We start from the raw sequence: 25,411 nt of genomic DNA on the forward strand, positions 1-25,411 counted from the left end.
TATAGTTGTAGTGATGAGATCATGGTGTATAGCTGTGCTGATGAGATCATAGTATATAGTTGTAGTGATGAGATCATGGTGTATAGCTGTACTGATGAGATCATAGTGTATAGTTGTGCTGATGAGATCATGGTGTATAGCTGTAATGATGAGATCATAGCGTATAGCTGTACTGATGAGATCATAGTGTATAGCTGTAGTGATGAGATCATGGTGTATAGCTGTGCTGATGAGATCACAGTGTATAGCTGTAGTGATGAGATCATAGTGTATAGCTGTACTGATGAGATCATAGTGTATAGTTGTGCTGATGAGATCATAGTATATAGTTGTAGTGATGAGATCATGGTGTATAGCTGTACTGATGAGATCATGGTGTATAGCTGTAATGATGAGATCATAGCGTGTAGCTGTACTGATGAGATCATAGTGTATAGCTATACGGATGAGATCATAGTGTATAGCTGTACTGATGAGATCATAGTGTATAGTTGTAATGATGAGATCATAGTGTATAGCTGTAGTGATGAGATCATGGTGTATAGCTGTACTGATGAGATCACAGTGTATAGCTGTAATGATGAGATCATAGTGTATAGCTGTACTGATGAGATCATAGTGTATAGTTGTAGTGATGAGATCATAGTGTATAGCTGTAGTGATGAGATCATGGTGTATAGCTGTAGTGATGAGATCACAGTGTATAGCTGTAGTGATGAGATCATAGTGTGTAGCTGTAGTGATGAGATCATAGTGTATAAGATGAGATCATAGTATATAGTTGTAGTGATGAGATCATAGTGTATAGCTGTACTGATGAGATCACAGTGTATAGTTGTAGTGATGAGATCATAGTGTATAGCTGTACTGATGAGATCATGGTGTATAGCTGTAATGATGAGATCATAGTGTATAGCTGTACTGATGAGATCATAGTGTATAGCTGTAGTGATGAGATCATAGTGTATAGCTGTACTGATGAGGTCATAGTGTATAGTTGTGCTGATGAGATCATAGTATATAGTTGTAGTGATGAGATCATGGTGTATAGCTGTACTGATGAGATCACGGTGTATAGCTGTAATGATGAGATCATAGTGTATAGCTGTACAGATGAGATCATGGTGTATAGCTGTACTGATGAGATCATAGTGTATAGTTGTAATGATGAGATCATAGTGTATAGCTGTAGTGATGAGATCATGGTGTATAGCTGTAATGATGAGATCATAGTGTATAGTTGTAGTGATGAGATCGTAGTGTATGACTGTAGTGATGAGATCATGGTGTATAGCTGTAGTGATGAGATCACAGTGTATAGCTGTAGTGATGAGATCATAGTGTATAGCTGTAGTGATGAGATCATAGTGTATAGCTGTAGTGATGAGATCATAGTGTATAGTTGTGCTGATGAGATCATAGTATATAGTTGTAGTGATGAAATCATAGTGTATAGCTGTACTGATGAGATCACAGTGTATAGTTGTAGTGATAAGATCATAGTGTATAGCTGTACTGATGAGATCATGGTGTATAGCTGTAATGATGAGATCATAGTGTATAGCTGTAGTGATGAGATCGTAGTGTATAGTTGTGCTGATGAGATCATAGTATATAGTTGTAGTGATGAGATCATAGTGTATAGCTGTACTGATGAGATCACAGTGTATAGTTGTAGTGATGAGATCATAGTGCATAGCTGTACTGATGAGATCATGGTGTATAGCTGTAATGATGAGATCATAGTGTATAGCTGTACTGATGAGATCATAGTGTATAGCTGTAATGATGAGATCATGTTGTACAGCTGTACTGATGAGATCATAGTGTATAGCTGTAATGATGAGATCATGTTGTACAGTTGTACTAGTTGAAGAAGATTTTCAATACATCATTATGAGACAGACAGTGAAAAATATCAGACAATTTCTACAGGAAAATATGTAACCTATTTTAGAAGATCATACAGGATTCAAACCATTTTGCACAGACCACGTTTGATTTTTTATTCAAGGAACAAGGCAAAAATACTATAAAGTGTGAAAGTGTGCTGTGAGACAATCTGAGTAAATGACTTTGCTGGTCAATGTCCCACTGCAGGGACAAAATACCTAAAAAAAAAAAAAAAAAAAAAAAAAAACCCTGGAAAGCAGGAAAGGGTTTTTAGTTTTGTTTTGTTTTAGACAGAATTTCATGTAGCCCAGGCTAGCCTCACATACACTGTGTAGTAAGGATGGCCTTGTGCTCTTGTTCTTCCTGCCCTACCTCTCAAGTGCCCACTGGAAAAAATTCGTCTGCTTCATGATTTGCAGGTTTCAATGCCAGGTCACTTGGTGCTAACACACCAGGCCCATCATAGCAGAGAACACATAGCAGAGCAAGGCTGTCCACCTCATGAAGGCCGGGAAGCAGACAGTGCTAGCTTTGTCAACAACACCTCTGCCCTGAAACCCACGGAGCTCTGAATACATCAATGCCTTAGTACTTTGATTAGGTTGGAGACACCATGAAGCAACACCTCCAAAGACTCTACTTCAAAACATTGCTCAATCAGGGACTAAGTCTCTAATACAGGAGCATCCATGAACAGTTTAGGTCCAAACCAAAGCACTGATTAAGTTGTGTGAGCATTTCAAAATTTTTAGCATGTGTAAAAACTATTTTACAAACTGTACTTTACCATGCAATTGTTTCTGTGGGCCAAGGGCAAATCTTTAATTGTCCAACTCACTTTAGGTCTGAACTCTTACTTTCTCTTCAATAAGGGCCCACCCATTTAATTCCAGCACTCAGGTGGCAGAGTTGATGATTTCTGAATTTGAGGCTAGCCTGATCTACAGAGAGATATCCTGGACAGTCAGGGCTATGTGTAGAACCCCTGCCTCAGAAAAAAAAAAAAAAAAGCTTTGGTCTCTCTTACTCTCTTGTCTCTTGCCCTCTTAGACTCTTCCCTCCACCTCCCCCCCCCCATGCGGTCATGGCTGGCCTCTACTTTTCTACTCTCTCCTTCTTCCTGCCTTTCTCTACCTCTACTACCCCCTGAATTCCCCTTCCCATGCCCTAAATAAACTCTACTTTATACTAAAAAACAAACAAAAAAACCAAAACAACAACAAAACCCCAAACCAGCATGTCTAATAAATTAAAATACCTTACTTATGACTCCAACCTAAATAACATCTGGTTAGCAATGTAGCTCAGGCTATCCCTGAATTCCTGATACTCCTTCTTCTATGCCACAATTACAGGAGTGTACCAAGCCCACACCCTTCACAAACCCTTAAGGATGGGCTACAATGAGAACCTTTCTAGATCAAGTTTTATAATACCTTCCAGAGCTAATGAAATACTAGGTTGGAACTTAAAATACTATTTCCTTAATTTTATTTTTTTTAAAAAAAGAATCTCTGACATACCATTTTAATAACACTGTTTTCTTCAAATGTACTAGGCAAGTCGGTCATCATCTCCTGTGCCACAATTTCCACAGCTTTGGACTGCAGGCCATACTTCTGCACAAACTCCTCACTGGACAGAATCGCTGCTGCAGCACCATCTGATGTGGGACTAATGAGAAGTGAGAATACTTACATACACCAGCATCTCCTTAGGCCAAGCTTGCCTCCTAGCCAGCTCGCAGTCTTCTCTGTGGTATTTACAGCTAAACTGCACATCCATCCTGTTGAGGCTGAACCTACAGCAAGACCTCAAGTGGTCCTCACTGCTTAGTCTGCAGTCTCTCCCTCAAACCCTCACTGAAAGAATCCTGGATATGCATGGGGCAATTTCTGGAGACTTTCTGTGGAGTGAGTCTAAAAGGCTGCTTCCTGTCTTAATACTATGAAGAAATATGCCAGGAGCCATCTAGAAGCTAAAAGCTAGCAGGTGATCTTCCTGAGATGGTTTTACCTTGGATTAAAATCTACAACCGGGGTCACTGCCCTGTTCCACCAGATGTGGTAGACCTGTGCCATATCTGACATGGGAAGATCCTACTTCCTGATACTCTTTAGAGAACTGGCAGGAGCAGGTTATCCGATAAGAATCACCCTGCACTCCTAGAGGCCCAGAGCCGCTCTGGGACTCAATACCCAGCAACCCCCAGATCACCACTCCCCTTCCTTCCCTTCTACCCTTCCCTCCTCCCCACCACCACCCCATTCCATTGGATGTAGTAGAACTGTACCCCTTCTGTCACAGGGAGGAGCCTACTTCCTGATACTCTCTAGAGAACTGGCAGGAGCAGGGCATTCGAGAACTGGCACCAGTAGGGCATTTGAACTTATAGAAGCAGGGCATTCTAGAACCAGCATCAGCAGAGCATTCAAGATCCAGCAGCAGCAGAACTTTTGAGAAATAGTAGCCTGCAGGGCATTCGACCCTTGCCAAGTCTGCCCCAGGAGAGATCCCATCACTTGAGACTTCCTGGAGAACCAGATGTTTGCAGGGCATTGGAGAGAAAGGGAATCCCAGGAGTACAGAAACCCAGGCCTGCAGGACAGAGAAGATAGAGACAGCAAGACCAGCTAACACAGGAGATAACAAGATGGCCAAAGGCAAATGCAAGATCATTACCAACAGAAACCAAGGCAACATAGCACCATCAGAACCCAGTTCTCCCACAACAGCAAATCCTGCATACTCCATCACATCAGAAAAACAAAAGCTAGATTTAAAATCACATCTCATATTGCTGATGAAGGACTTCAAGAAGGACATAAATAACTCCTTTAAAGAAATACAGGAGAACATGAGTCAGCAGGTTGAAACACAAAAATCCCTTAAAGAAATACAAGAGAATATGGATCAAAAGGTAGAAGCCCTTAAAGAGGAAACACAAAAATCTCTTAAAGAAATACAGGAGAACACGGGTCAACAGGTAGAAGAAGCTCTTAAAGAGGCAATACAAAAATCTCATAGGGAATTATGGGAGAACATGGGTCAACATGCAGAAGCCCTTAAAGAGGAAACACAAAAATCCCTAAAGGAAACACAGGAGAACATGGGTCAACAGGTAGAAGCCCTTAAAAAGGAAACACAAAAATTCCTTAAAGAATTTCAGAAAAAAACAAACAAGTGAAGGAACTGAACAAAACTATACAGGATCTAAAACTGGAAATAGAATCAATAAATCACAAAATGAGACATCTCTGAAGATAGAAAACCTTGGGAGGCAGAGGCAGGTGGATTTCTGAGTTTGAGGAAAGCCTGGTCTACAGAGTGAGTTTCAGGACAGCCAGGGCTATACAGAGAAACCCTGTCTCAAACAAACAAACAAACAAACAAACAAAAAAGATAGAAAATTTTGGAAAGAATTGAGGAGTCATATATGCAAGAATCAACAACAGAATACAAGAGATAAACGAAAGAATCTCAGATGCTAAAGATTCCATAGAAAACATTGACTCAACAATCAAAGAAAATGCAAAATGCAAAAAGCTTGTAACCCAAAACATCCAGGAAATCCAGGACACAATGAGAAGATCAAACCTAAGGATTATAGGTATAGAAGAAAGCGAGGATTTACATCTTAAAGGCCCAGTAAATATCTTCAACAAAATTATAGATGAAAATTTCCCTAACCTAAAGAAAGAGATGCCCATGAATATACAAGAACCCTACAGAACTCCAAACAGATTGGATCAGAGCAGTAATTCCTCCCGTCACATAATAATCAAAACACCAAATGCACTAAACAAAGAAAGAATATTAAAAGCAGTGAGAGAAAAAGGTCAAGTAACATATAAAGGCAGACCTATCAGAATTACACCAGACTTCTCACCTGAGACTATGAAAGCCAGAAGAGACTGGGCTGATATCATACAGACCCTAAGAGAACATAAAAGTCTGCCCAGACTATTATACCCAATAAAACTTTCCATTACAATAGACAGAGAAAACAAGACATTCCATGACAAAAGCAAATTTACACACTATCTTTCCACAAATCTAGCTCTGCAAAGGATAATGGGTGGAAAATACCAACACAAGGCAAGAAACCACACCGTAGAAAAATCAATAAGGTAATCTTTTAACAAACCCAATAGAAGATAGCTACATAACCAGAATTTCACCTTTAACTAAGAAGATAACAGTAAGCAACAATCACTTTTCCTTAATATCTCTTAATATCAGTGGTCTCAATTCCCCTATTAAAAAGACATAATCTAACAGACTGGATATGTAAACAGGACCCAACGTTTTGTTGCATACAAGAAACCCACCTCAGTGACAAAGACAGTCACTATTTAAGAGTCAAAGGTTGGGAAACAATTTTCCAAGCAAATGGTCCCAAGAAACAAACTGGAGTGGCCATTCTTATGTTGGATAAAATTGACTTTCAACCAAAAGTTGTCAAAAAAAAATAAGGAGGGACACTTCATACTGGTCAAAGAAAAAAAATCTACCAAGATGAACTCTCAATTGTGAACATCTATGCTCAGAATGCAAGGGCACCCACATTCATAAAAGAAACTTTAGTAAAGCTCAAAGCACACATTGCACCCCACACAATAATAGTGGGGCTTCAACACCCTACTCTCAAAAATGGACAAATCATGGAATCAGAAACTAAACAGAGATACAGTGAAGCTTACTGAAGTTATGGACCAAATGGATCTAACATATATATATATTCCACCCTAAAGCAAAAGAATATACCTTCTTCTCAGCACCTCATGGTACCTTCTCCAAAATTGACCATATAATTGGACACAAAACGGGCCTCAACAGATACAGAAATGTTGAAATTATTCCATGTATCTTCTCAGATCACCATGGCCTAAGGCTGGTCTTAAGCTCAAACAAAAGCAATGGAAAACACACATACACATGGACTTTGAACAATGCTCTTCTCAACGATAGCTTGGTCAAGGAAGAAATAAAGAAAGAAATTAAAGACTTTAGAATTTAATAAAAATGAAGACACATGATACCAAAATTTATAGGATACAATAAAAGCAGTGCTAAGAAGAAAACTCATAGCTCTGAGTTCCTCCAAAAAGAGAATGGAGAGAGCATACACTAACAGCTTGACAGTACACTTGAAAGCTCTAGAACAAAAGGAAGCAAATACCCCCAAGAGGAATAGACAGCAGGAATTAATCAAACTTAGGGCCAAAATCAACCAAACAGAAACAAAAAGAGCTATACAAAGAATCAACAAAACAAGGATTCTTTGAAAAAAAATCAACAAGATAGATAAACCCTTAGCCAGACTAACCAGAGGCACAGAGACAGTATCCAAATTAATAAAATCAGAAATGAAAAGGGAGACATAACAACAGAAACTGTGGAAATTCAAAAAAATCATCAGATCCTACTACAAGAGTTTATACTCAACAAAGTTTGAAAACCTGGATGAAATGGACAACTTTCTAGATACAAACCAGGTGCCAACGTTAAAACAGGATCAGATAAACCATCTAAATAGTCCCATAAGTCCTGAGGAAATAGAAGCAGTCATTAATAGTCTCCCATCAAAGAAAAAGCAAAGGACCAGATGGGTTTAACAGGGAATTCTATCAGATCTTCAAAGAAGAGTTAATACTGATACTCTTCAAACATTTCCATGAAATAGAAACTCAAGGAACACTACCCAGATCATTCTATGAAGGCACAATAACGCTTATACCTAAACCAAACAAGGACCAAACAAGGAAGAAGAACTTCAGACCAATATCCTTCATGAACATTGATGCAAAAATCCTGAACAAAATCCTGGCCATCCGAATCCAAGAATGCACCAAAACTATAATTCACCATGATCAGGTAGGTTTCATCCCAGGGATGCAGGGATGGTTCAATATACGGAAATCCGTCAATGTAATCTACTACATAAACAAACTAAAGGGAAAAAACCACATGGTCATTTCATAAGATGCTGAAAAGGCTTTTGACAAAATCCAGCATCCTTTCATGATAAAAGTCTTGGAGAAATCGGGAATCCAAGGCCCATACCTAAACATAGTGAAAGAAATATACTGCAAACCAGTAGCCAACATCAAGTTAAATGGAGAGAAACTTGAAGCAATCCCACTAAAATCGGGGACCAGACAAGGCTGCCTACTCTCTCCCTATCCAATATAGTACTTGGAGTCCTAGCCAGAGCAATCAGGCAGCAAAAGGAGGTCAAAGGTATACAAATTGGAAAGGAAGAAGTCAAAATATCACTATTTGCAGATAATATGATAGTACACTTAAGCAACCCCAAGACTTCCACCAGAGAACTCCTAAAGCTGATAAACAACTTCAGCAAAGTAGCTGTATATAAAATTAATTCAAGCAAATCAGTAGCCTTCCTCTACTCAAAGGATAAACAAGATGAGAAAGAAATTAGGGAAATGACACCCTTCACAATAGTCCCAAATAATATTTCATACCTAGTTATGACCCTAATGAAGCAAAGATCTATATGACAAGAACTTCAAGCCTCTGAAGAAAGAAATCGAATAAGGTCTCAAAAGATAGAAAGATCTCCCATGTTTATGGATTGGCAGGATCAATATAGTAAAAATGGCCATCTTGCCAAAAGCAATCTACAGATTCAATGCAATCCCCATCAAAATTCCAAATCAATTCTTCATAGATCTAGAAAGAGCAATTCTCAAATTCATCTGGAATAACAAAAAACCCTAGATAGCAAAAACTGTTCTCCACCACAAAAGATCTTCTGGGGGAATCACCATCCCTGACCTCAAGCTCTACTACAGAGCAATAGTGCTAAAAACTGTTTGGTATTGGTATGCAGAAAGGCAGGAAGATCAGTGGAACAGAATTGAAGGCCCAGAAAAGAACCCACACACATATGGTTACTTAATATTTGACAAAGGAGCTAAAAACATCCAGTGGAAAAAAGAAGGCATTTTTAACAAATGTGGTGCTGGATCAACTGGAGGTCTTCATGCAGAAAATGCAAATCGACCCATTCTTATCTCCTTGTACAAAGCTCAAGACCAAATGAACAAAGGATCTATGCATAAAACCAGACACACTGAAACTTATAGAGGAGAAAGTGGGGACAAATCTTGAACACATGGGCACAGAGGAAAAATTCCTGAACAGACACCAATGGCTTATGCTCTAAGAATAAGAATCGACAAATGGGACCTCATAAAACTGCAAAGCCTCTGTAAGGCAAAGTACATGGTCAATAGGACAGAACAGCATCCAACAAATTGGGAAAAGATCCTTACCAACCCTACATCCAATAGAGGGCTAATATCCAATGTATACAAAGAGCTCAAGAAGTCTCCAGAGAGTCAAATAACCCTATTTAAAAATGGGGTACAGAGCTAAACAGGGACTTCTCAACTGAGGAAACTCAAATGGCTCTAAAGCACCTAAAGAAATGTTCAGCATCCTTAGTTATCAGTGAAATGCAAATCAAAACAACACTGAGATTCTACCTTACACCAGTCAGAATGGCTAAGATCAAAAACTCAGGGGACAGCAGATGCTGGAGAGGATGTGGGGGAAAAGGAACACTTCTCCATTGTTGGTGGGATTGCAAGCTGGTAAAACAATTCTGGAAATCAGTTTGGCGATTCCTCAGAAAATTACACATTACCTGCGGACCCAGCTATACTGCTCCTGGGCATATACCCAGAAGGTTCTCCTAGAGCTCCACTATGTTCATAGCAGCCTTATTTATAATAGCCAGAAGCTGGAAAGAACCCACATGTCCCTCAACAGAGGAATGGATACAGAAACTGTGGAATATATACACAATGGAGTACCATTCAGCTATTAAAAACAATAAATTCATAAAATTCTTAGGTAAATGGATGGAGCTAGAAAGTGTCATCCTGAGCGAGGTAACCCAGTCACAAAAGAATGCACATGGTATGCACTCACTGATAAACGGATGTTAGCCCAAAAGCTCAAAATAAACAAGATACAATTCACCCAGCACAGGAAGCTCAAGAAGAAGGAGGACTTAAGTGAGGGTGCTTTGGTTCCTCTGAGAAAGGGAACAATACTCACAGGAGCAATAAGAGAGACAATGTGTGGAGCAGAGACTAAAGTAAAGGCCACCCAGAGACTGCCCTACCTAGGGATTCATCCCATAAACAGTCACCAAACCCTGACACTACTATGGACGACAAGAAGTGTATACCAAAAGAAGCATACCATGGTTGTCTCCGGAGGGGCCCTGTCAGAGACTTACAAATACAGAGGCAGATGCTAGCAACCAACTATTGGACTGGGCTTGGGGTCCCCAATGGAGGAGCTGGAGGGTGGGGTCCAGAAGAGCTGAAGGGGTTTACAGCCCCATGGGAAGAACAAAGATTTCATCTACCCAGACGCCCCAAGACTCCCAGGGACTGAACCATCAACCAAGGGGTACACAAGGTTCCAGCCAAAAATGTGGCAGAGGAAACCCTTGTTGGTCATCAGTGGGAGGAGTGGTCCTTGGTCATATAAAGGCTCGATAGAGGCCCCAACAAGGGGAAACCGAGGTGGGGGGAGGTGGGAGTGTGTCAGGTGGAAGGGCATATATGTGGAGGCAAGGGGTGAGAAGAGGGGTTGGGGGTCATTGGGGAGGGGGGAAATTGGGAAATGTTTTAACATTGGCAATGTAAATGAAGATGATATTCAATAAAAAAAAAGAAAAAAGAAAAAATCTACAATGGGTTTGTTCCTGTAGGCAAGGCCTCAGAGCACATTCCAAGGGGCTGTAAAACCATTAACCAAAGGTCTCAAAAGGGAACTAAGGACAGAAGATAAAGTACTAGCTGGGTTTATCTATACAAAACTTCACTAATATCAGTCACAAAAGTTATCGTTTTTAACTCTCCATAAACCTGCTGAGCTAGTGACAGAAAATGAGTGTTTAGCTAGATAATTACTCTTAATGGATATGCATGTAACATTCTCTGCTGTAAACTTCTTATTCATTTTATGATTTAAATTTATATTTGAACTTCCAGTGAACTTTTGTAAAATAAAAAAATGGACCTTTGGAAAAACTATGTGATCCATTCTTCTAGAAAAGGTACGAAAGACTAGGAAAGATCACATTCGAAGATAAAACATTGGCGAGAAAGCATTGGAAGTAAGGCATGGGGAGCACTGTTACTTCAGGAGAGAGCAAGAGTAGAAGGAGAATGCAGAGTGAATAACTTAGAAACTTTAGGTAACATGAAAAGCCAAGAGAGCAATGTGCAGAATGCAGAGGTAAAGAGGGAAAAAGAAGAAGCCTCAGAGAGCAGAAGGAGCAGGCAGGCTTCTTCTTACCGTGGGACAGGACAGGTCTTTTCTTAATAGCAAGGCAGGCTGTTTTACTATAGAGAACAAAGCTTTCTTCTTACATACTTGGTTTTAGTTTATTTAGCAATAAAAGTATAGAAGCTTTTTCTTTCTCTGTGCAATAAAGACTGGAGTTCATTTTTCATCCAGAATGAGTGAATTCCTTCTGCACCAGTGCTTGGTCTTTTTCTCCATATGCATATGTGTGTGTGTGTGTGTGTGTGTGTGTGTGTGTGTGTGTAAGTATGTAATTATGAGATAAGTATGTAAGCTGGGCCCAACTGGTTCAAATGGAGATTTATGAATGTGTATGCATGAATCTGTATATGAATTTATGTGAGTTTAATCCATATTTGTTTGTCTAAAAGTTTTTCCTTCTGTAATCATTATTCTCTTCTGGTTCAGTAGAAGTTTATTGTTCCAAACTTACCCCCTCACCTGACAAGCAAGAGGCATCTGGACAAGATGGAAAAGGCTCTAGCAATTAATCCTTTACTTAATCCCCTGCTGATTTACTCTGAGGTGCTAACTGCCAGAAACTGCAGTTTCTGGCCCAAAAGGAACTCAGGCAGATCAGTTACAGTAGCAAAGTGACTTAGACTTAAGATAGGTAAGCATTTTATTATTATATAGCAACTGTAAGTATCTCTAAAACCAAGTCTCAGCCCCACTGAAGCGCTTCCCCCCAATTGCTACAAGAAGAACCAAGAAGAAAGAGGAAGCGCGGGGGCTGGCCCCCAGCAGACTGACTATGGGTTCACACCACTCCAGCTTTGCTATACCCCAGAGAGCTCAGTCTGAAACCCTTTTGGAAGCTGGGACAGAATAGAGTGGGAATATAGAAAATCCAGATGTAAGTCCCCTGAGATCTCAGCACAGACCTACAGTAAGCTATGGAGGGAGGTGGCACATATCCGAGGCCCCCCAGCGGTTGGGAAGAATTTTCTAAGTAGGCTGTCCCTCAGTCTATATGTAACAGGTGACAGCTGACCTTTTTTTTTTTTAACTGAATCCCAGTTTCTCCAGTGTAGAGCCTGGGGTGTACACTGGACTACACTCTACTCAGTCAGAGTTCCAGGAGTGAGAGCGCGGCAGGCAAGGGTCAAGTGTGACTACGAGCACACATCCGTTAGAGCTGCAATTCCTTTTTTCCTATCCACTCTTATCTGTCACAGAGTAAAACTTCCTGTATTGAAACCAAACAGCTCCGAGGCCCAAGGGCTGCACCGGCACCTGAGGCACATTTTTAATGAACAAACAGAAAACAGTCAAACCAAACAGAAGTTACTAAAGAAGGAAGAAATAAAATGGAACTTTTCAGGACAGGAGGGGATCCACCTCAGAGCAGCCACAGGAAATAAGGGTACACTCTCCTGAAGTAAGCAGAGCGAGGAACACACTGATCATCCTCCAGAAGCTGCAGACACAGCCTAAGGGGTGGCCACCGTGGGACGGGCAGGGAGAGAGCAGTCATGCTTTTCTTACCAACATTGTAAGATGGTCAGAAAATCGAAAACCGGTTTTGATTTCATTATTTCATCTAAGGTGTATTCATCTTGGAACTGGGAATACCTAAACACAAGATAAGTGGTTATAAGAAGCAAAGAAGCAACTATAAGGCAGGTAGGTGGATCTCGGAGTTGGAGGCCAGCCTGGTCTACAAAGTGAGATCTAGGACAGCTTGGTCTACAAAGTGAGATCCAGGACAGTCAGGGCTACAAAACCCTGTCTCAAAAAAAAAAAAAGGAAAGAAAAGAGAAGAGAGGAGAGGAGGGGAGATGAGGGGAGGGGAGGGGAGAGGAGGGGAGGGAAGGGGAGGAGAGGAGAGGATGAAGGGAGGGGAGGGGAGGAGAAGGGAGGGGAGGGGAGGAGAGGAGAGGATGAAGGGAGGGGAGGGGAGGGGAGGAGAGGGGAGGAGAGGGGAGAGGAGGAGAGGAGAGGGGAGGGGAGGGGAAGAGAGGAGGAGAGGAGAGGAGGAGGGGAGGGGAGGAGAAGGGAGGGGAGGGGAGGAGAGGAGAGGAAGAGGGGAGGGGAGGAGAGGAGAGGAGAGGAGAGGAGGAGGGGAGGGGAGGAGAGGAGAGGGGAGGGAAGGAGAGAACAGGAGGAGGGGAGGGGAGGGGAAGAGAGGAGAGGAGGAGGGGAGGAGAGGAGAGGAGGAGAGGAGAGGAGAGGAGAGGAGAGAGGAGAGGAGAGGAGAGGAGAGGAGAGGAGAGGAGAGGAGAGGAGAGGAGAGGAGAGGAGAGAAGTGGAGGAGGAGGAGGAGGAGGAAGAGGAGGAGGAGGCAGCCATCATCAGAACTGTGACCTTGCATGCTCAGAAACACAGAGCAAAATAAACCCAATTCTTTCCTTATAACTCATCCAGTCTGTGATATTTTTATGGTATCATTGGCAAAAGAAAATATCAAACATTGTACACGTTTGGCATTGCTTTTATACAGATTCTCATTATGTGGTATCAATTCAGTTCCCAGCGGATCACTTTCCCCCAGAAAACACTGAGTTCATGCTGTGAACTACCAATGCACCACCAATAAGCATTCCAAGATTGTTGATTGACAATGAATTTGAATACATCTGATAAAATTTACTGTAGATTATTTTTTGAATATAACTAGTTATGTGGTTTTTCCAGAATAAGTTAATAACACTAAAGTGACTGAAATTCATCTCAATTATAAACTTAATATGCATTTTACAATTGTTTTTGCTGTGCAAAGAATTGAACCTAGGACCTCACACATGCTAATCACGAGCTCTACCACTAACCTACATCATCACTCCCTATTACATTTTTAATACCTATCACTCTTACTCTTATTTAAAAGAATCATTAAAGCCAGGTGGGAAAAGCCATGCCTATAACCCCAGGACTGCGGAAGTGGTACAAGGGGATTGCCATAAACTGGAGGCTAGCCAGGGCTATGCTCTCAAACTCCGACTCCGAAAGAGAGAGAGAGAGAGAGAGAGAGAGAGAGAGAGAGAGAGAGAGAGAGAGAGAGAGAGAAGGGAGGGGGAGGGAGGGAAGGAGGGAGGGAAGAACAAACCAACCATTAGGCTGTGATGATATTTTAAGTATAAACAAGCCAAAAACTAGAATGGCAAAAGAAAACAATGTATGATTTAGCTACAAGTCTTTCTTTTATAAAACAAACAAACACACAAACATCCAAGTTAATATCTTTGAGAGCTCACACTAGTTTTCCAAGAATACAACTGCAGATTACATGGTTTAGGACAGACCAGATTTTCATGTCATGCCTCTGAAATACTTACGGGTTATTAACTGAGTGTTTATGGTTTTTCCATCCAATTTTTGCAAAGTGTTCAACTTTTGTTCCTGCAGAGAGAGCAAACATCCATCAGTGGACTGTTTTCTGCAGCTCATTACCCTCAAATGTCACAGTGGACCTCAGTGTTTGGCTAAATATCTCCACAGTTTCTCCTGCACTGATATCAGGGCTAAAGACAGTGATCACTCATATAATTTGTTATAATTAAATCTGAGCATTTCATAAACAGAATCGAGAGACGTATGAGATAAGAACAGTTCAAATGGTTTATTCTATTTAGGATAATTAGGATTCGGTTTCACGAACTAGCAAATGCAGCCTGGCGCCATCGTGCAGCTGTAGAGCATTGGCAACAGTGTGACCGTGTCTGTCAGACACTCCCAAGCCAGGATCCAGTGGGTGCGCCCATCACATCCTCCGGGGCCTTGGAAACAATCCCAACAACCTCCCTTTATGATACAGCAGAAGGGCCTTTAGAAAGGTTTCATCCGCCAGGCGGTGGTGGCACACCCCTGTAATCCCAGCACTCTGGGAGGCAGAGACAGGTGGATTTCTGAGTTCGAGGCCAGCCTGGTCTACAGAGTGAGTTTCAGGACAGCCAGAGCTACACAGAGAAACCCTGTCTCGAAAAAAACAAATCCAAAAAACCAAAAATAATAAACTAAACTAAACTAAACTAAACTAAACTAAAATAAAATAAAATAAAATAAAAAGAAAGGTTTCATCCAGTGAATTATGCCTGCTTCTCAGATCTTTGGGGGGGAGGGGTTTTTTTTTCTTTTGTTTTGTGTTGTGCTGTATTTTGAGATAGGGTCTCACTGTTTAGCCTCTGGTTAGCCTGGAACTCAGCATGTAGTATAGGATAGCTTTGAATTTACAGAGCTCTGCCTGCCTCTGCCTCCCAGGTGCTGGGGTTGAAGGCATGCACCCCCACTGCCCAACCCAGAATAGGTTCTATTCTGAGGTTCTATTTATGTACAGACTCAGGTGTTCTAATGGTGTGATGTGATTACCAGGAAAACTGTGGCCAAGTTTTCGACTCATAGTTTCAATGAGTGGTGCCAAACACCCATAATCCCAACACAAAGGACACGGAAGCAAGGATGACCGAGAGTTTAAGGCCAGCCTGGACTACACTAAACCTTGTCTCAAAAAATACAATAAAATAGGGAAAGATGCTATGGTACATGCCTTTAATTCCAGGACTCAGGAGGCAGAAGCAGGTTCCGAGTTTGAAGCTAGCCTGGTCTACACTTTCAAATTCCAGATTAGTCAAGGCTGTACAATGAGATCCTGTCTCAAAATAAAATAAAGACCATGGGTAAAAACTATAGGAAAAGAGATTTGAAGGTTTGTCGTTGTTGCTTCTGAGGTTTGGTCTGTCTGAGGTGTTTTGTTGGTTGCTTTTGTTTTCAAGACAAGGCTTTCCATGGCCTTGCACATGCAAAAGACCTGAGCATGTACCATGGATTTCTTTTTTTTTTCAAAGATTTATTTATTTATTTATTTTATGTATGTGAGTACACTGTCACTGTCTTCAGACCCACCAGAAGAGAGCATAGGATACTATTACTGATGGTTGTGAGATACCATGTGGTTGCTGGGATTTGAACTCAGGACCTCTGAGAGAGCAGTCAGTACTCTTAACTGCTGAGCCAGCTCCCCAGCGCCCTACGATGTATTTCTTAAGCCTGATACTAGCCAAAGGCTAGATGGACACTAACTCTGAACTGCCAATCAATTTTTATTGGATGTTACCAGGCATAGAAGAGAATACCTGTAATCCCAGCACTTGTGGTGGAGAAAGGAAGATTAAGAATTCAAGATCATCTTCAATTACATAAATCCCCCACCCTCAAATGTTCTCCTTTTTTTAAAAAAAAGAATTTTGGCTGTTCGAAGATTATACTTAGCATAAAAAGTATTTTTTAAAAAAATTCCAGCCAGGCGGTGGTGGCACACGCCTATAATCCCAGCACTCTGAGAGGCAGAGGCAGGCAGATTTCTGAGTTCGAGGCCAGCCTGGTCTACAGAGTGAGTTTCAGGACAGCCAGGGCTATACAGACAAACCCTGTCTCAACAAAACCAAATCCAAAAAACAAAAACAAAAACAAAATTCCCCCCCCCCAAAAAAAGAAAAAAGAATTCCAGCTTCCTAGAATTAAATTATAAAACCACAAAAATCTGCTGAGTCTATCAAGTTAATTTAAAGACACAGTAGTTCATGCCTATAAGCTACAGTCAAGCAAGAGGTATGCATGAATCCTAGGCTAGCCTGGGTTACACTGAGTTCTAGGCTAGCCCAGGCTACACTGTAGATAGACCTTGCCAACAAACAAAAACAAATTCAACTATTTCAAATTTTAGACCAGAAAATTATTAAGCTATTCCAAATAATATAAAATGTAAGGAAGCATGTAAGTTTAAAAATACCAATACCAGGATTTCTAAGGCCAATGGAAGCTGCTCTGTCTGCCTCTATAGCCTCCAAAATAACATAAGCAAGAAGGAAAAGCAGGACTGTACAGTACCATATAATGAGGAAAACCAGAACAGTGGCACCCAAACCTCAGGATCTCTGTAAGTTAAGGGAAAAAAGACTAATGCAAACAAGGCCAAATCCCTACCGCAAACCTTTGGGGTAACAAGATCAGCCAGAGGGAAAACAGCAGAGAGAGGACAGGAGCCAATGGCGGCCCACAGAGTTGAGGGAATGACGCCTCCCAAAGTGCGAACACACAGAGAAAAGTGTTCCTATAATAGAAATAAAGGGATTTTTTAAATTTCCATTTATTTGCATGGTATTTGTATGTGCCATATTATAGGCACTGGGGCATGGGTGTACATGGTATTTGTATGTGCTGTATGGGCACTGAGGCAGTGTGTGCATGGTATTTGTATGTGCTGTATGGGCACTGAGGCAATGTGTGCATGGTATTTGTATGTGCTGTATGGGCACTGAGGCAGTGTGAGCATGGTATTTGTATGTGCTGTATGAGCACTGAGGCAGTGTGTGCATGGTATTTGTAGTGCTGTATGGGCACTGAGGCAGTGTGTGCATGGTATTTGTATGTGCTGTATGAGCACTGAGGCAGTGTGTGCATGGTATTTGTAGTGCTGTATGGGCACTGAGGCAGTGTGTGCATGGTATTTGTATGTGCTGTATAGGCACTGAGGCAGTGTGTGCATGGTATTTGTATGTGCTGTATGGGCACTGAGGCAGTGTGTGCATGGTATTTGTATGTGCTGTATGGGCACTGAGGCAGTGTGTGCATGGTATTTGTATGTGCTGTATGGGCACTGAGGCAGTGTGTGCATGGTATTTGTAGTGCTGTTTGAGCACTGGGGACTTGACTCTGGTCTTCACGATTGCACAGCAAGTTCCCTTATCTGAGCCTTCTTCCCAGACCCCTAAAAGTAAAAGCTGAAATTGTAAATGGTATTTTAAATCAGTTAATAAATAATGACATTACTTTTTAGAGTCCTAATCAAGCTGATTTGAAAATCTAAGTGAAAAGGATAATTTACTGGAGAAATAAAGATAACTAAAATTGATCCCATTAGAAATAAAATAGTTAAATATAGAAAACTAGGGTGAAGATGTGTATCAGTTGGTAGGAGGCCCTGGGTTCAATGAGAAAAATGGGATATGGTGACACAGGCCTGCCATCCCAACACTCAGGAGGTAGCAAAGGTAGGACTATGCATTCAAGGTCATGCTCAGCAACTTAAGAATCAGAGGGGGGCTGGAAAGATGGCTCAGTGGCTAAGAACACTGACTGATCTTCCAGAAGTCATGAGTTCAAATCCCAGTGCCCACATGGTGGTTCACAACCATTTGTAAAGATATCTTACATATAATAAATAAATAAATCTTTAAAAAAAAATCAGAGGACAGCCTCAGTGGCTAACCTGAGAGGGAGAGGGCAGGGAGAGCGAGGAAAGGGAGGGAGAGGGAGAGGGAGGATGGGGGAAGGAAAGAGGAAAGAACAAAGGACAAAAGGAAAAGGAAAGGACAGAGGGACAATCACTAGACAACTAACTCTACATGCCCCCCAAAACTCTGACTCAAACATTGTCACACGAAACTCTACCACATCTGTAAACCACATCTCTAACACTCCATAAATGCTTGTAGAGCATTAAAAGTGAGAAACAATCTTTTTATGAAGAAATATAAAACTAAAACCCAGAAAACCCAGGGCAAGCAGACGAGGGCCCAGTGATAAGTTGCCTGACCAGCACAGGCCCACGATCCCCAGTGCCTCAGTTAATACAGTCAACTTCTGTGTGATTTCAATGTGGCGAATGAAGATTAGCTCCTGAAGACCTAAGTTCAAAAACAAAATAACATCCAAACTCAGTAAGTATAACCAAAAAAGGGGAGGGAGTTGTCACTTAGCAGCGTATGATAGAACACACCTGTAATTTAGGCATTTAAGGGACAGGGGTAGGAGGATCAGGAGTTCAAGGCTTGCCTGGATATACAGAGTTCAGGCCAGTCTGTGCTTCATGAGACCCTGTCTGCAAACACTACAAGCAAGCCAGGCGGTGGCAGCACACTCCTTTAAAACCAGCACTCAGGAGGCAGAGGCAGAAGCAAGCAGAGGTCTGAGTGTGAGGCCAGCCTGGTGTACAGGGTTCCAGGACAGCCTGGGCTATACAGAGAAGCCCTGTTTTGAAGAAAAACAAAACCAAACAAAACATTGAAAGATAAACAGTAGAGGGCTGGAGAGGCGGCTCAGTGGTTAAGAGCACTGGCTCCTCCTGCAGAGGACCTGGGTTCAATTCCCAGCAACCACATGGTAGCTGTTTGCAACTCCAGTTTCAGGGAGTCCACTGCCTACTTCTGTCTCCATGGACATCAGGTATACAAGGGGTGCAAAAACACACACGCAAGCAAAATAGTCCATGCACATTGAAAGTAATTTTTTTAAAAGAATTTCAAACAAAATCATGAAGGGCTTTTAAGAAAAAAAGGGGTTTATCTGTGTGATGATTAACAAGGCCTGAAATCGGCATAAAGGCTGGGTAACAGTATCATGTCAACATTACCTAGGTTTTTCTTGCAGCAGGGAGAGCTTGAGGACTTCCTATGTAGGGTGTCTGGGCTTTGGAGGCCTGAACTCAAACAAGTCCCTGCAACAGCTCAGACACACTCTTCGCTATACTTGATTTGATATTAACTTCTTCGTGATTTTGATTATTCAATTAGATTTGATTTGATATACATAATATATGCACATTCTCGATTTGATTGTTACAGTTTGCTGTGCATGTCTGTAACTGACTCATTTTCAGGCAGGGTATGCAGCCCTAGCTGGTCTGGGCCCCACACTGCAGATCGGACTGGGATTAAAGGTGGATGCCACTACTCTTGGCCTACTCTTAAATATTTAAGTTATACAATAATATAGAGAAAGGTACCCAAAAAAGTAAGCAAAATATAAATGATCTAGAAAGAAAGGTATTAGGAATATTTTGTCCAACATTGTCATGAAGTCTGAAATTATTTCAAAACAAATGTGAAAACCTGACAGTGGTGGTGGCTCTCGCCTTTAAACCCAGCAGGGAGCAGAGGCAGGTGGATCTCTGTGAGTTTGAGTCCAGCCTGGCAAACAGAGCGAGTTACTGTGTGCAGAGAAACTGTCTCCAAAATAAATAAATAAATAAATAAATAAATAAATAAATAAATAAATAAATAAAGTAAAAACCATCAGAGCAACAACTCTTCATAAGTCTAAAAGTGAGTCTTACTATCTTTCAAAACTGATAACCTCTCAACTGACAACCATGAACAATTTCAATCTTTAAGCTATTGGGCCAGGGAGATGGCTCAGTGGGCATGAGAGATTGCCACACAAGTCTCATGACCCAAGTTTGATATGCAGAACCTAGTTAACTCTAGACGCAGCAGCACCTATCTGTGATCACAGAGGACCTATGGAGAGATGGGGACAGAGAGGAGAACCATCCACAAGCCCAACAACCACTATCCTGAGTACACAGTACAGGGCAGAAGCAGGAAGAGAGACCCTGCTTGACAAGGTGGTGGGTGAGACCTGACTCCCAAGAGCTACCCTCCCACCTCCACACACATATGCATCATCTGCATCTGCAACATCACCACCACCACCATCATCAATAAAACTGTAATCTGGTCACATTTGTTATCCAGAAAGTGAGGAAACAAAGTATTTATGACATTCAGACAATTTGTTGCAAAAGACTTTATAACTTTATTTGCAAAATAGATTTTTAAAAAAACCACCCAAGATGATCACTTAACCCAGCGTTCTACAGAAGAGTCAGGGTTATTTAGTTTTCCACAAAGAGTGTTATGATGTCAACCATGTATAAACACATCTTCCATACGTTGCAGGTAAACCCAGAAGGTATTCATGGAAGAGAAATTGCCTCCCATTTTCATGTCTACCAGCAACTTGTAACAGTCTGACTTGCTCCTACTGAGCCTACAACGTACCAGGCCTAATGTAACTGGAGAACGGATATTATCAGTATGGCTTTCGTGTCTTCCTACAATTATAGTTAAGATGAAAGCCCGGCTGGCAGACTTACTCTCTAGTGCTGTAAAGGAAGAACAGCAGAACCGGTGTGAGCAAGGTCCTGCAGTCACCTGCCAGCACCCAGAAACACAAATGCATAAACAACTGAAAAAGACTCTCCTTGCTTACACAGTGACAGTTACTGACTTCACAGTTAGGAATCAGCTGTTCTCACAGGATCTCCACTTCCCAGTGAGACTGACTGCCCTTATCTGTAACACTACCAAAGGACCTCAAAGATATTCCTAATATCCTCCTCCCTCCTAAATCCTAATGTTGAAAGTCTGCCCTCAATGACTAGGAGATGGGGCCTCTACAGGAGAGAGGCAGTGAACAACGGAACGCTGATGTCCTGACCAGCATCCCATGCTGAAATCTAAACGCTGAGCCCTCTCTCCACGCCGCCCCCCATGCTGAACTCGAATCCCCAAGGTGCTAGTATCAGGAGCAGGGCCTTCATGAACAGGGCTAGTGTCCTTGCAAAGAGGTTGGGGAGGGGGTCTGCTAACATAGCTCGGTTGGCGCAGTGCTTGTGGAGCCCCAGGTTTAATCCCCAGCACCCACTTGTAACTTCAGGCCCAAGGGATCTGACGCCCTCTTCTTGCCTCCAAGGGCACTAGGCATGCACATGGTACACAGGCAAAACACCGCACCCATAAAAATCACAAAGAAATCTTTTCAAAAATATTTTACATCTTAATTATCCCAATTATCCCAATATCTTCCATATGTCCTTATCAAATCCTCACCACTTAATTTTTTTTATTTTATTTATTTTTATTTTTATTTTTTATTTTTTTGGTTTTTTGAGACAGGTTTTCTCTGTGTAGCCCTAGCTGTCCTGGAACTCACTCTGTAGACCAGGCTGGCCTCAAACTCAGAACTCCACCTGCTTCTGCCTCCCAAGTGCTGGGATTAAAGGCGTGCACCACCACCGCCCGGCTTCCCCACCATTTCTTATTGCGTGTACATAACTGGAGCAAGCCTGGAGGCAGGTGTTGTGTTGTGTTGTGGTTGTTCTGAGGCAAGATCATACTACCCATGCTGGGCTAGCCTGGGACTCACTATGTGGACCAAGCTGGACTTAAACTTAAGGAGATGCAAGTACCTCTGTGCTGGAATTAGCATGGGTCATTACACCCAGCCTCTAGAGACATGATCCCTAGCCTTCCTCCTGCTGTGAGCCTTTAACACAGTATGTCATGGTATTGTGACCCCCAAGCATACAATTATCTTTGTTGATACTTTATAACTATAATTCTGCTACTGTTATGAATCATAATGTAAACATCCAGCATGCATTATAGCCTTAGGTGACCCCTGGGAAAGGTTGTTTGACCTCCCTCAACGGGCTGAGACTCACAAATTGAGAACTACTGATGTAAAGGATGCTGTTTTTAACATACCATATTTTTCCATATGTTCTTTCCCAGCTGACCCAAACATCTGAGGAGCAATTGGATGGGCAGACAAGCCATACTTATTGATCAAGACTTCAAGATGTTTGTCACTGGGGTTGGACCGATCTGAATACTTAAAGAGAAAAATAAAATTTAATGAGCAGCTGACTTAAACATGTCTCTTGTAACTTACACTATTGTCAAGACATTTTCTTACCCTGAGAACACAATAAACCAAAATAGCCAATGAGGATGAAATTATCAAAAATACTTTGTAGCAGGAAAACATGAAAATATGGGTATGGCGGCACATCCCACCGCCTGGGAGGCAGAGGCAGGAGGATCAAGAGTTTAAGATTAGCCTTGGATACACAGCAAGTCAGAGGCCAGTTTAGGACACGCAGGACCCCCCCACACACACATGCACATGTGCACATACACACACACACACACACACGTATACACATATACATATATACATGCTGAACTCTAATCCCCAAGGTGCTAGTATCAGGAGCAGAGTCTTCATGAACAGGGTTAGTGTCCTTGCAAAAGAGGTTGGGGAGGGGGTCTGTGATATATATGTATGTATGTATGTATGTATGTTGTGGTTTGGTGTGTTGCTATATATTGTAAAGTCTAGGCCTACGAATGACTTCTCACAGTTACAAGCTTTTGTTGTACAGACCTTCTTCTTTAATTTAAAACTATTGGTTAAATAAAGTTGGCAACAGCCCATTACTGGAGGGATTGGAGGAAGGTGGGTTTGGAGTTATCTGGTTGAGGGTGACTTGAAAGGGAGAGAGGAGAGACCAGGATGAGGAGAGAAGATGCCTTGGGGTAGGTGAGTCGTGGAAACGTGGCCTTGAGGGCTGGCCAATCAGAGTTAAGAACAGCCCAGATGGAACATGGCAAGTTATAACTCGGGGTTATTGATGGGGGGATTCTAATAGCCTAGAGTGTAAAAATTTGCCCAGCTCTGGTGCATTAAAGGCTTATCATAAATATAAAGATTGTGTCTTTTATCTGGGAACTGAATGATCAAAGGCAGGACAGAAACCCAAATTTTTAGATTAAATATTTACTACAACAAATATCTCCTTGATTTTTTTTTCTTTTTCCCAGTTTTTGTTTTTGAGACAGGGACTCTCTACATAGCCCTGGCTATCCTGGAACTATGTGGACCAGGCTGGACTAGAACTCATAGAGATCTGACAACTTCTGCCTCCCCAGTACTGAGATCACTGTGCTTGGCTTATTAATTCTTTTAAGAGATGTTTCCAGAGCCAGAGAGACGGGTCCGTGGGTAAAGGCTCTTCCCACAGGGGCTGATGACCTGAATTTAATCCCTGGGTGGCCACATGGTCAAACAACAGACCCAACAAGTAGTCCTCAACCTCATCTTCCAGCCATGCCATGGGAAGACACAGACACACAGTAAGTGTGGACTGAAATGCTTCTCTTGGGTTTTTAAAACATTTGTTATTTTATAAGTACGGGCGTTTCAGCTGCATGTATGTTTGTGTACCTTGTATGTGTCTAGCGACCCCAGATGTTTATAAGGCACTATGTAGATGCTGGGAATCGGATGCAGGTCCCTGTAAGAGCAGACAGTACTTCCTAACTGCTGAGCCATCTCTTTACTGGTGAATTAAAAAACAAAACCAAACAAACAAAAAAAAAAAAACAAAAAACAAAACAAAACCAGGCTTACTAAACCTCCACTCTCCGCCCTCTAGCAGTAACTGAAGGCAGAGAATAAAGGCGTGAATGTGCCAGCCTGAGTCTGTGCTTCAGACATGCGGATTGAGGAGAGAGGGACAAATGATGAGGCCCAATCAATATGCAAATATGATTCTATAAATTCAGAATAGATGTCAGGAGGACAAAAACTGATGGAACATCAGAGCTACAATAACAGTGAGGCTGAGGTGGGGCTGTGCAGGCTGAAGAACGATCTATGTAGACGGGCCATGAGAACAGACTCCCAAAGCGCGAGTGTAACTGGGGATGCTGCATGCAGAGCTACACAGGATGAGGATAAGGTAGGGTCCGACTGCCTGAGTTCAATCCCTGCAACTCAATGCCTGGAAGTCGCCCTCGGACCTCCAAACCTAAACCATGGCATGTGCACACACCCACACCCACATACGTGCACACACACACACACACGCATACACACAAAACATGCACACACACAAACACGCTGTAGTAAAAGTATTTAAAGGATGTTTTGAAGCACCTTGGGATCACACTGCAGGACAGATGCAAGCTACACCCTCCAGACTGCTTAGTTAAGCAAACTTCTTGCCCACTGTTTAAACTGAAGGATTCTGGCAGCAACCTCAAGATGGACCTGAGGTGCCTGAATCCTTTGATCTCTTGTCTTCCCAGTGTGGCCTTGTTGAATCTCTTTCTCCACTCTCTGTCATTACTCATGTGTTTAAGTGGCATACCGAGGATACCTCGCCACTGGATGGAACCTGAACCCGGGAGATGCGGGAGCCTAGGCTTTTACCTGAAAACTCCAATCATACCCCGAAGGGGCTGCCGAGGTGGCTCGGGATGGGGACGGGGTGGGGTGAAGGCACTTGCCACCTGAGTTTGATCCCTGGGAACCTCACAGTAGGAGAGAACTGATTCCTGCAAGGAATGTCAGCATAGCCACTGCCCTCTGAGCAGGCCACCGCACACCCATACCCACCCCTACCCCATCCCAACAATCTACTTTCCTCCCCCACATACATATAATTTTGAAAAAATGTATTAGCATTCATTTCAACAAGTAATCAATGTAAGAATGGGAGATATTTTATTTTTTGAGTCAGGGTAAACCCTGGGTGTCCTGGAACTCTCTGTGTAGACTAGGCTGGCTTCAAACCCACAGAGTTCCACCTGTCTCT

At 42.1% G+C, this 25,411-nt stretch overlaps 1 protein-coding gene across 1 annotated transcript in view; it reads right to left on the minus strand.

The window, feature by feature from the left end:
- Positions 1 to 25,411, minus strand: part of Scp2 (sterol carrier protein 2) — an 80,910-nt gene that overhangs the window by 36,943 nt on the left and 18,556 nt on the right. The window contains exons 6-9 of the mRNA XM_052176964.1: positions 22,515 to 22,641; positions 14,526 to 14,589; positions 12,736 to 12,822; positions 3,417 to 3,567 (exon numbers count right to left, since the gene is read on the minus strand). Coding sequence (XP_052032924.1) covers positions 3,417 to 3,567; positions 12,736 to 12,822; positions 14,526 to 14,589; positions 22,515 to 22,641 — 429 coding nt within the window. The remainder of the gene's footprint in view (positions 1 to 3,416; positions 3,568 to 12,735; positions 12,823 to 14,525; positions 14,590 to 22,514; positions 22,642 to 25,411) is intronic.

This window comes from Apodemus sylvaticus, chromosome 3 (genome assembly GCF_947179515.1).
Source record: "Apodemus sylvaticus chromosome 3, mApoSyl1.1, whole genome shotgun sequence".
Classification (NCBI taxonomy): domain Eukaryota; kingdom Metazoa; phylum Chordata; class Mammalia; order Rodentia; family Muridae; genus Apodemus; species Apodemus sylvaticus.